At 40.2% G+C, this 12,714-nt stretch overlaps 1 protein-coding gene across 1 annotated transcript in view; it reads left to right on the forward strand.

The window, feature by feature from the left end:
• Positions 1 to 42: 42 nt before the first annotated feature.
• Positions 43 to 12,714, forward strand: part of NAPG (N-ethylmaleimide-sensitive factor attachment protein, gamma) — a 38,769-nt gene continuing 26,097 nt past the window's right edge. Inside the window, exons 1-3 of the mRNA XM_006897011.1 lie at positions 43 to 100; positions 10,483 to 10,550; positions 11,847 to 11,931. Of these exons, the coding sequence (XP_006897073.1) occupies positions 45 to 100; positions 10,483 to 10,550; positions 11,847 to 11,931 (209 nt within the window). The 5' untranslated portion in view covers positions 43 to 44. The remainder of the gene's footprint in view (positions 101 to 10,482; positions 10,551 to 11,846; positions 11,932 to 12,714) is intronic.

A 12,714-nucleotide genomic window follows, 5' to 3' on the forward strand; every position in this document is an offset into this window, starting at 1 on the left:
GTGTAGAGGCGCGGCACCTTCCAGGACAGGCACTAGCTAAGGAGATGGCAGCCCAGAAAATAAACGAAGGGCTGGAGCACATCGCCAAAGCAGAGAAATAGTGAGTGAGAGTCTCCAGATGACTGCTGGGCCCATGACCTCTCGGCCTTGGACTCGATGGGACTGAAGCGGGGTGCACAGGGATGTGGGTGGTTCTATGCCTTCCTGACCGCCAGAGATGCCTGTGGGGCTGCGGCGGTGGGTTCTGGTGCTGTCTTTCTGAGCTCCTGTTGTGTTGGTGTTCTGTCGAACTGGGCCTGACCCAGCTGACTCTCCTACTTTTGGAAACTGTAAATCTCTAGTGCGCTTGAGCCGGCAGAGGTGACGAGCATGACACAGAGGTCGCTTTGAGTCGTAGTCGACTTGATGGCATCAAACATAAACTAAAAATCGATCGGGAGGAGATTACACGTCTTTCTCCTGTGGAGCAGCGAGTAGATTTGAACCACCAGTTGTTGGACTAACAGACTAGCTCCTGGCCAATCAGTAGGCCATCAGAATAGCTTGTAAAAAAGTGTTGTGCATAAAGTGCAGTACTTCACAGCCGTGGAAGAGGGCCACAGGGAAGAGTTAGGGCCAGAGTTGGAAAGAGCTGCCTTTCTGATGGTGTTGAATTTGCTATTTTCTATTCATTGAATAAACTGTGAATATGGTTATATTTGTTTTGGGCAAAATAAATGTGGATATCTGGAGAATGGACAGGGATGAGGGTGAGAACTTTGGCATATTCAGTAAGCAAACCTTGCAGAATATTTGTATACTAGCCACTGAGGATATAGCATGACCTAATCAATCTAGTGATACCTTCCTCACAGTTTAGAATCTACAGGAGAATGAAATAAACAGTTGTGTAAATGATAGTAAACATTAGAAAAGTAACATAATAAATGTTGGAAAAGAAATATACAGTAAATATATTGAGGGTACAAAGAAAGCAAAAGCTAGTCTGCTGTGGGAGAATGGAAGAGGCGGGCAGATAGGGAAAAGTGACTTTCCTGTGAAGGTGCTATAGGCAGGCCAGAAGGCTGTTGGCTTTTTAAGACCTAATGAGGGCCTGAAGAAATGCCAGGGTAAATAGGTCAGGATTGGGAAACCTTTACCAAATAGCTTTATTGACTTGTATTGACCTTTATTGAGGTTTTTAATGATTCTGGGTCATGTATATCAGTCATTCTCCCATTGCTGTTGAGTCAGAAACAACTCAAGAGCTGACCCTCTAGTGGGTTTTTTGGAGGCTGTAACTCACCCAGGAGGAGATTGTCTGTCTGTCTCTTGAGGAGCTGCTGGTAGATTTGAGCTGCTAGAAGGACGTCACTTGAGTTTGCAATAAAACTCCCTGCAGACTATGCCACCGGAGTTCCATTTCCATTTAACAGTAGAATTGTTGAATGGTTGTGTCTTGTTTTTTAGTTTACATTAACGTACAGAAAGTAGTGCAAATGTTATTGGGAATTGAAAGGCTTAATGTATCTTTGATTGATTTTGTGGATTAAAATAGATCCTACAATCCAAAGATTTTCTTTCTTGAGCAGTAATATTCTTGGTAAGCTTTAAATGTTTATAGATTTGAATTTTGCAAAACGTGTACTAAACTTAATTGACCAAAAAAATTCTGCGTTAGGAATTTTAATCAGTTTACACACTGTCACATAATGAGGGATGTTGTTGCTGTTATGTGCCATCGAGTTGCTTGCGACTCATAGCGACCCTATGTACAGTAGCCCCAAACTCTGCTCTATCTTGTGCCAGTCGCACTGTCTCTGACACACCCACCCCAACTACCTCATAGAGGGCCTTCCCCTCCTGCGCTGTCCCTCCACCCTCCCCAGCATGATGTCCTTCTCCAAGGACCAGTCTCTTCTTACAACATGTCCAAAGTATGTTAGGCAGAGCCTCAGAATCCTTGCCTCCAAAGAGCCACCCGGTTTAACCCTTTCCAGGATGAATCTATTTGTTTTCCTAGCAGTCCATGGTACTCTCAATACTATTCTCCAGCACCACAGCTCAAAGGCATCAATTCTCCTTCTGTCCTCCTTGGTCATTGTCCAAATCTCTGATGCATAACAAGTGATTGCAAAGACCATGGCCTGTATCAGACACACCTTAGTCTCCACAGTGACCCCATTGCTCTTCAGTACTTTGGAGAGGTCTCTAACAGCAGACTTTCCCATGGCAATGCACCTTTTAATTTCCTGGCTACTGGTGCCAAGAATGTTGATTGTGGAGCCAAGCAGACTAAAGCTGTGAACAGTCTCAATCTTTTCACCTTCCATCCTGATGCTTCCAATTGGCCCAGTGGTGAGAATCTTTGTCTTCTTGACATTGAGCCTCAATCCATATTGGAGGCTGCAGTCCTTGACCCTCTGCAGCAGGTACGTCAGGTCCTCCTCAGTTTCAGCAAGCAGGGTTGTGTCATCTGCATAACGCAGATTGTTGATAGATCATCCACCAGTCGTGATGCCACTTTTCTCCTCATAGAGTCCAGCCTCCCGGATGATCTGTTCTGCATATAGGTTGAAAAGGTATGGAGATAGGACGCATCCCTGGCCTACGCCATTCCCAGTTTTGAACCATGCAGTGTTCCCTTGCTCTGTTCTGACGACTGCTTCTTGGCCCAAGTATAGGTTTCGCTTTAGAATGATCAAGTGTTCCGGGATTCCCATTCTTCTCAGTCAGCCATAGTTTGTTACGATCCACACAGTCAAATGCCTTTGCATAGTCAATGAAACACAGATAGACATTCATCTGATATTCCCCGCTTTCAGCTACATCCATCTAACATCAGCTACAATATCCCTAGTACCATGACCCTTTCTAAACCCAGCCTGGACCTCTTTCAGTTCTCTGCTGATGTGCTGTTCCAGTCGTTTTTGGATAGTCTTCAGCAGAATCTTGCTTGCATGTGAAATCAATGAGATTGCTCTATAGTTTCCACACTCTGTTGGGTCACCGTTCTTTGGGATGGGAACAAATATAGATCTCTTACAGTTGGCCAAGTGGTTGTTCTCCCTAATTGCTAATTCCTATGAAGTTAACAATATTATGGGTAAACTGGCTTCTGTGACTTAAATTGAAGTTCAGAAAGTAAGATGATGTTTACTTAGCATTTTTTGTGCATATTCAAGTATGGTAGTCTGATCTGTATTAGATTGTCAATCTGATATTGTTTTAAAAGAAATGTTGTAGAAAGGAAAACAGATTCAGAATTGATTATCCTTTGATTTGACACCTCAGAAGCCATAATTGATTTATAATAGCCATTATTGGAAAGCAGCTGCTTTTGGTTTTGTTATATCCTTTTCTTTTTCTACCATCATTATTCTTTCTGGTGGCTGATGTCTAATCTTTCATGCTGACTCCCTTTAATTATTCCTTTGAAGGTTTGTATTCTATCTTCTTTCTCTCTCATTGTATTTTCTATAGTTAATTTTGCTTATGCTCATGATGTGACATATTCTAATTAGTTCTATTTGTATCTAGGCCTAACTGAGCTTCAGGTGCTTGAGTGGGGCATGTAAAGCTTCCAACTGAAAAATGGGAGGTTTGAGTACACCTAAAGCGCAGCCAGTGAAAAAGATCGAAATTTGTTCCCATTCCAAAGAAAGGTGACTCAACAGAGTGTGGAAATTGTCAAACAATCTCATTAATATCACATGTAAGCAAGATTCTGCTGAAAATTATACAAAATTGATTGGAGCACTATGTCAACAGAGAACTGCCAGATGTGCAGTCGTAGTACTAGGGATATTATACCTAATCTTAGATTGATCTTGGCAGAAAGCAGAGAATACCAGAAGAATGTCTATCTGTGCTTCATTGACTATGCAAAGGCTTTTGACTGTGTGGATCACAACAAGCTATGGCTGACTCTGAGAAGAATGGGAATCCCAGAACATTTGATCGTGCTAATGCGAAACCTATACTTGGACCAAGAGGCAGTCGTCAGAGCAGAGCAAGGAGACACTACATGGTTCAAAATCAAGAAAGGGGTCCGTCAGGGATGTATTTTGTCTCCATACCTTTTCAATTGTATGCAGAACAGATCATCTGAGACACTGGGCTGTACGAGGAGGAATGTGGCATCAGGATTGGTGGAAGAGTCATCAACAACTTGAGTTACGTGGATGACACAATCCTGCTTGCTGAAACTGAGGAGGACCTGAAGCGTTTACTGCAGAAGGTTAAGGACTGCAGTCTTCAATATGGATTGAAGCTCAACATCAAGAAAACAAAGATTCTCACCCCTGGGCCAATTGGCAGCATCATTATGGATGGTGAAGAGATTGAGATAATTAAGTTTTAGTTTACTTGGTTCCACAGTCAACACTCTTGGTAGCAGCAGCCAGGAAATCAGGAGACTAATTACCTTGGGAAAGTCAGCTGTCAGGGACCTCTCAAGAGTCCTGAAGAGCAACAACGTCAAGCTGGAGACTAAGGTGCACCTGATCCAGGCTATAGTCTTTGCAGTCACATGCTATGCATCAGAGAGTTGGACAGTGAATAGGGATGATAGAAAGAGAATTGATGCCTTTGAGCTTTGGTGCTGGAGAAGAGTATTGAATCTACCCATGGACTGCTAGGAGAACAAATAGGCATGTTCTGGAGAGGGTGAAGCCGGAATGCTCCTTGGAGTCAAGGATTCTGAAGCTTCCTGTCATACTTTGGGCGTGTTGCAAGGAGGGACTGGTCCTTGGAGAGGGACATCATGTTAGGGAGAGTGGAGGGACAGACAGGAGAGGAAGATCCTCGATGAGATGGATTGATTTTGTGAGTGGAGTGGTGGGAATGAGTGCGTTTGAGACAGCGAGGTTGGCACAGAATAGAACAGCATTTAGGGCTCTTAACACATAGGATCACTTTGAGTCGCAAGCGACTTGATGGCACATAACAACAACAACAACAAAGCACAACAGATGCTGCACAAGACACATTCACCATGTTGTGCCAGGAAATCTGAAGGAAAACTACCTGGACAATTGACTGGTAGAAATATATCTATATTTATTTCCATTGTAAAAAACCCCAAACAAACGATGACCCAACAGTGTGGAAATTATCTAACAGTATCACTAATATTAACACACAAGCAAGATCTTGCAGAAGATAATCCAAAAACTACTGGAACAGTACATCAGCAGAGAACTGCCATATGTGTAAACTGAGTTCAGAAGAGGCCATGGCACTAAGGACATTGTAGCCAAACTTAGATTAATCTGAAAGCAGAGTACCAGAGGAATGTCTGTGTTTCATTGCCTGTGCAAAAGCATTTAACTGTGTGGATCGGAATTTTGGCCAACTGAGGAGAATGGGAATCTGAGAACACTTAATTGTGCTTACGTAAAACCTATGCTTGGATCAGGAGGCAGTCATCAGAACAGAGCAAGGAAACACTGGTTCAAAATCAGGAAGAATGTACGCCAGGGATGTATCCTTTTTCCATACCTTTTTTATCTGGATGCAAAACAGATCGTATGGGAGGCAGGACTTTATGAGGAGGAATGTGTCATCAGGATTGGACTAAGACTCATCAACAACGTAAATTATGCAGTTGACACAACCTTGCTTTCTGAAACCGAGAGAGGCATGAGACATTTGCTGTAGAAGGTCAAGGAATGTAGTCTACAATATGGATGGAAGCTCAACATGAAGAAAACAAAGATTCTTACCACTGGGGCCATTGGTAGCTTTATGATAGATGGAGAAAAGACAGATCATTAACAGCTTCAGCTTCACACCAGTAGTCTGGAAATCAAAAGACATATTGCATTGGGAAAATATGGTGTCAGGGCCCTCTCTCAGGTATTAAAGAGCAGTAATGTCAATCTGGAGACTAAGCTGTGCCTGATCCAGGCCTTGTTATTCACAGTTATTTGCTATGCATCAGAGACTTGGACAATGACTAAGGATGATATATGAAGAATTGATGCCTTTTAGTTGTGGTGCTAGGGACGAGTGTTGAATATACCATGAATAAACAGGAGAGTAAAGAGGTCTGTCCTAGAGAGAGTGAGAAGGCAAGGACTTTGAAGCTCCATCTCACACACTTTGGGTGCGTGGCCAGGAGAGACCAGTCCTTGGAGAAGGACATCATGCTTGAAGGGTAGGAGACAGCGTTATTGTTGTTCTTGTTGTTATGTGCTGTTGAGTTTCCTGCAACTCATAGCGACCCTATGTACAACAGCCCTAAGCCCTGCTCTATCCCAGTCTTAGTGTATTTGACACACCTGTCTCATTACCCCAGTCACAATCAATCCATCTCATTGAGGGTCTTCCTCTCGTGTTGTCCCTCCAACCTTCCAAGGATGACATCCCTAATAAAGGACTGGTCCCACCTTACATGTCCAAAACAGTGTAGAAGAGGAAAACCCAACATGAGATGGATTGACTTAGCGACTGGAGAAATGAGATAAGGCCTGTTGGATATGAGATTTGCTTAGGATATAGCAGGGTTCAGAGCTATTGTGCAGAAAATCGCTATGAGTCGCAGATGTGACAGCACACAACAACAACAAAGCGCTTGAGAAGTAAAGTCTGGCAGTCTACTTCCAAAAGCAAAGCCACTAAAAATCGTGTGGATGTCAGGTCTACTGTGACACAGATGAGGTCACAGGAGTCACAATCAACTAAAAAATTAGCATATTTTCACTCTACTAGTTTGTTTACAAGATTTGAATACAAATTTGAACAAATTCTTTCAATTTCCCTTACCCCCCTACCCATCAAATTGTACAACCCAATGAGTCATCCCCCCTTTTCCCTGCACATCAACGTCCCTCTGCTTCCAGCCTCTCCTACCCCTCCTGGATCATTATACTCATTCTACAATAACGGTTTTATACATATTTATCCTTCTGGAACTGAGTTAGTTCACTCAGCATAATGTTCTCCAGTCCCTCCCAAGTTAGATAATAATTTACAAGGTTATTGCTCCTGCATGCTACATAGTATTCCACTGTGTGAATGTACCATAATTTTTCAATCCATTCCTTGGGCATTTGGGCTGTTTCCAAGTTCTTGCAATGGTGAATAATGCGGCTATGGACTTTGGTGTACAAATCTCAGTTTGTGCCTCAGTTCTCATATTCTCAGAGTATATTCCAAGTAGTGTAATAGCTGTGTCATATGGAATTTCTATGTTCAGTTTTTTGAGGAAGCACCAAATGGACTTCCAGAATGGTTGCACCATTTTACAATCCCACCAACAATGTTTAAGAGCTCCTTTCTCGCCACATCCTCTCCAACGTCTATTACTTGCTGTCCTGTTAAACTTTGCCACTGTTACTGGAGGGAGATGGTATCTCACTGTGGTTTTGATATGCATCTGCGCCTGATCCGGGCTATAATCTTTGCAATTATGTGCTATGCATCAGAGAGTTGGACAGTGAGTAGGGTTGATAGAAAAAGGATTGATGCCTTTGAGCTGTGGTGCTGGAGAAGAGTGTTGAATATACCATGGACTGCTAGGAGAACAAACAGGTTTGTCCTGGAGAGGGTGAAGCCAGAGTGTTCCCTGGAGTCAAGGATTCTGAGGCTTCGTCTGACATATTTTGGGCATGTTGCAAGGAGGGACTGGTCCTTGGAGAGGGACATCATGTTTGGCAGAGTGGAGGGACGGTGAAGGAGAGGAAGACCCCCTATGAGGGGGATTGACTGGGATAATTGGGATGGGTGTGTTGGAGACAGTGCGATTGGCACAGGACAGAGCAGAGTTTAGGGCTGTTGTACATAGGGTCGTTAGGAGTCGCAAGCGACTTGATGGCACATAACAACAACAACAACTCTCTTACTGCCAGTGATTTGGAACATTTCTTCATGTGTCTGTTTGCCATTCGAATATCTTCCTCTGTGAAAATTCTTTCCATGTCTTTTGCCCATTTTGCAATTGGATTTTCAGTCTTTTTCTTGTGGAGGGCCAGGAGTATTCTGTAGACTTGTTATAAGACTCTTGTCTGAAATAGTATTACCAAATGTTTGTTCCCAGTGTGTAGGTTTTCTTTCACCTTGTTGGAAAAAGTTTTTGATGTGCACAGAGATTTCATCTTTAGAAGATCCCGTGCATCAATTTTAACCTCTTTAGATTGTGCATTTCTGGTTGTATTTGGCAGTCTCCTTAAACCTTGGACTTGTGCTTCTAAGCTTGATCCCAGTTTGTGTATAATAAATATTATGGTTTTGGGCTTTACTCCCAGGTCTCTAATCCACCTTGAGTTGATTTTTGTGTATTGTATGAAACGTGGATCCTGTTTCAGCTTTCTGCAGGTCGAAGTCCAGTTTTGCCAGCACCATATGTTGAAGAGGTTATCATTTCCCCATTCGATAGCTTTAATTTCCTTGTCGAATATCAGTTGACCATAGATAGCTGGATCTATTTCTGGGTTCTCAATTCTGTTCCATTCGCCTATGTGCCGTCACTGTACCAGTACGATGCTGGTTTTTGTTACCACTGCTGTGTGGTAGGTTTTGAGGTTAGGAAGTGCTATGCCTCCAACCTCATTTTTGTCTCTCAGAAGTATTTTGATTGTTTGAGGTCTCTTGTCTCTCCAAATAAATTTTATAATTTCCCTTTCTATGTCCTTGAAAAATGAATTTGTCATCTGGATTGGGATTGCATTGAACATGTAGATTGCTTTTGGTAGGATTGTAATTTTCTCCATATTGAATCTTCCTATCCATGAACAGCGTACATTTTTCCATTTCTTTAGGTCTTTTATTATGTCTTTCAGGAATGCTCTATAGTTTTCTTTGTATAGGTCTCTTGTATCTCTAATTAGATTCACTCCCTAGTATTTCAATTTGTTGTTGTTGGCTACTTTAAATGGTATTGCTTTCTTTATTTCCGTCTCTGAGTTCTCTTTGTTACTGTAGAGGAATCCTACTGATTTTTGGATATTGATCTTATATCCTGCCAATCTACTAAACTGGCCTATTAACTCAGTTTTTTTGTTGAGTCATTGGGGTTTTCTGTGTACACTCTCATATCATCTGCATATAGTGACAATTTAACTATTTCTTTGCCGATCTGGATGCCTTTTCTTTCCTTCTCATCCTATTGCCTTAGCAAGCACTTCCAATTCAATATTTTTTTTATTTTATTTTATTAATTTTAATGAATATTTACAGAGATTTTGAATTCTCATTCATTCATTGTTATACTTTTCTCCCTGCCCAGCCCTACTCCCCCCCCTCCCCAGTTCGCTCCTCTCTTTAAAAAGCAAAAGAAAAATTCCTTCTGTGGTATACAATCCCCCTGCATCCCTCCCACCACCCGAGTACACTCCACTATACAACCTTCATTCTGGACTCTTATGATAACCATAATACCCTATCATATATCACTTTTAAATTATTCTCTCCCTCATCTGTTTCAATGCAGTATAAATAATTTATCCATTTTTTTCTCAGTCTTACCCCAACCCTGATGTCCCATTCTACAACAGTGGCACCATGCAGTATTTGTCCTTTTGTGACTGAGATATTTCACTCTTGTCTGGTCCCTGTTTGCAAGGAAAATGTTTTTAGTCTTTCTCCATTGAGAATGATGTTGGCTCTTGGTTTTGCATATTTACTTTTCACTATATTGAGGAAATTCCCTCCATTCCAATTTTGCTGAGTGTCTTTATCAGTAAGCATTGTTGGATTTTGTCAAAGGCATTTTCAGCATCAATTGCTAAGATCATATGGTTCTTGTTATTATAGTGAATTACATTGATTGTTTTTCTTTTTTTTTTAATTTAGGTTGTTTATTTTTCATTTCAATGAACATCTACAGAGATTTTGGGATTCCATTCATTCATTGTTGCACCCTTCTCCCTGCACAAACCCCTCCCCCCCCCATTTGCTCCTCTCCTTGAAAAGCAAAAGATTGTTTTTCTTATGTTGAACTGTCACTGCTTACCTGTCATGAATCCCACCTGGTCATGGTGAATTATTTTTTTTTGTATGTGCCTTTGGATTCTATTGGCTGGGATTTTGTTAAGGATTTTTGTATCTATATTCATGAGAGATATTGGTCTGTAGTTTTCTTTCTTGGTAATACCTTTGTCTAGTTTGGGTATTAGGGTTATGCTTGCTTCATAGAATGACTCTGGAAGTGTTCCTTCTTTTTTCAATTTTTGCAAGTTCTTATGGATTCCTAATGATGAAGGAGGGGAGTCTCCTCCCATGCAATTAACTTCCTCTGCAAACTGGCTGGAGAATCAGTTATGTGTAGGTTGCAACTCTATGGTACATAACAACAACAGGTACAATGACCAGGAGGATTGTGTGCTGACTTGAAAGGAACGTACCACTTCCATGACAGTTAGAGGGTAAATGGTGAAAGTTTAATTATAAATAAATTATGGATGAAGGTGTCCAGATGGGGAGTTTGTACCTGATGACTTCTTTTCTAATATTATGAGCATAGTTCTGACTTACAAATGTAAAATATGTCTTGTCTTTTAGCTTGAAAACTGGTTTTTTAAAATGGAAGCCAGATTATGACAGTGCTGCTTCTGAATATGGAAAAGCAGGTATGTGTGATCACTATAGTATATAACTGTTGTATTTATTCTCAGTATAATTTTTTTTCTGAATTCTTCCTGTTAGATATAAATAGAATTAAAAATGCCATTAATCTTTGTATTTTTACTCCTACTTATTCCAGGTATGTTGAGGGCTGAATTGGAGGTCCTCCTTCATGACAGCAGAGAGGGGGGTAGGATTGATGGTACACAGATACAAGTATTTCATGTTGCCTCGTGTATTTTGTGTATGCTTTTGTAACTAAAGGAAGCATCTTTTATTTTTTTAAGTTTCCTCAATGGTAAAAAATATTCCTTTGGTTTGAATTGGACACAATGAACTGCTTTCAACATCGAATATTGTAAGCCACATTTTTCCTTAAAGCATTCTTTCTAAAAGAGATATTGAAAATAAGTAACCAGTACAGTAATTTTTTAAAAATGTGGAGACAACTTGAATTGTTTCAGTATTTCTTGTTAATACATTATTAAAATGAATTTTATAAGTGTATGCGTTTGTCTAAAGTTTTCTTAAAGTAGTAAGATTTTTACTTCTTTCTCCTTTGGTAAGTTTTCAAAAGTTCTAAGATCATATTTTAAAGCCACCGATAATAGTTTTACTCTGCTGAAAATAGTTCTACAAAACTAACAGCATATTAGGTTACCTCTTAGGTCAGTAGTTTTTTTCCTTTCATGAACACCTAACAGTATATAAGCATGGTGTTTGTTTTTTGGGGTTTTTTCCCCCTAAAAGTATTATAATGTCTTTGTTTAGAACTTGTACCAACTAGGAAGAGGGTTTATTATATTTACTGTATTTATTGTTTTTCCCTTTCTAAATATCTGAAAAGATCAAGTAGCTGTAACTGACTTTTTAAAGCATTGTTTTTCATTTTAATGTAAAACTGTTGTTGAAAGCTGCTTGTCTGTTGAGCAAAAAGAGTATACTTGTAATTTAAAAGTATTGACTCATTAATGCTTATTGATGTTAAAGTGCAGATACTGGCATTAGAAAGTCTTTTTAATTTTTAATGGAAATAATAATGATCTGTTCCAGGAATCACTGATATTTAAAGAAAAGACACAAGAAAATATGTCTAAATTGATAATATAAAGAGTTGGAATATTGCTTTAGATAAAAAGGAGTATTCTGTAGTTTTCTGAAATTTCCTAAGCATTTGGCTGAAATAAACCTATTTTTTAATACCTGACACGTGATGCAGATTTCAGTCATATTTCATTTGGTGTATTTAAATAATGGAAATAGTCTCTTTTTCTGTTTTGTTTCCCCTCTCCCCCCCCCAGCTGTTGCTTTTAAGAATGCCAAACAATTCGAGCAAGCAAAAGAGGCCTGCCTGAGAGAAGCTGTTGCACATGAGAATAACAGGGCGTATCTTTTTTTCCAGCCTGAAAGAATGAAAATAATGAGATGATTTTCTGAAAACTAGTTTGTTTGTTTGTTTGTTTGTTTGTTTGTTTGTTTTTCTTGATCTGTTGCATGTGAAGTAAAGTAATTTTATACTAGGAAAAGTGCAGTTTGAAACTCTAGAGGAGCATTCATTGTGGGGTTTGGTTGTTTTGTCCATATTGATTGACAGAGCTCCTTTTGGGAGTTCAGCATAACTCACTTTCTGTTTCTGGGCTTGCTGCTTGTTGTGAAGATGCTGTCGAGTCGACTACAACTCAGTCTGCATATGAACAACAGATCTACACCTGGCCCATTTTGCATCTTCTACACAGTCTCCAACATTGCATACCCATTCAGTCCAAGCTCCTTGTTACAAGTCACTGAGTGAGTCCATGTTGTTGAGAGTCTTCTCTTTCTCTACCCTGTCTACCTTTTCCAGCAAGAAGTCTTTTTCCAAGGAGCCGCCCTTCCCAAAGTATTTGAGATAAGGTTTCTTATCATCTTTTCCTCTCAGGAGTATCCTGGTTGTACTTCCTCCAAGACAAACTTGTTTTTTCTTTAGTCAGTTCATGGGATATTGAGTTCTCTTCCAACACCACAGATCAAAGGAATTGATCATTAGGCCATCCTTAGTCACTATCTAATTCATATGCAGAGGAAGCAATTCAAAATGCCATAGCGTACCTTAGTCACATATTAGTTTTTAAACTTACATCATTTCTCTTTAGCACTTTAAAGAGATCCTTGAGAGTAGATTTGTTCAGT

This window comes from Elephantulus edwardii, unplaced genomic scaffold (genome assembly GCF_000299155.1).
Source record: "Elephantulus edwardii isolate Elephantulus edwardi_28Jun2011 unplaced genomic scaffold, EleEdw1.0 scaffold00196, whole genome shotgun sequence".
NCBI classification, from domain to species: domain Eukaryota; kingdom Metazoa; phylum Chordata; class Mammalia; order Macroscelidea; family Macroscelididae; genus Elephantulus; species Elephantulus edwardii.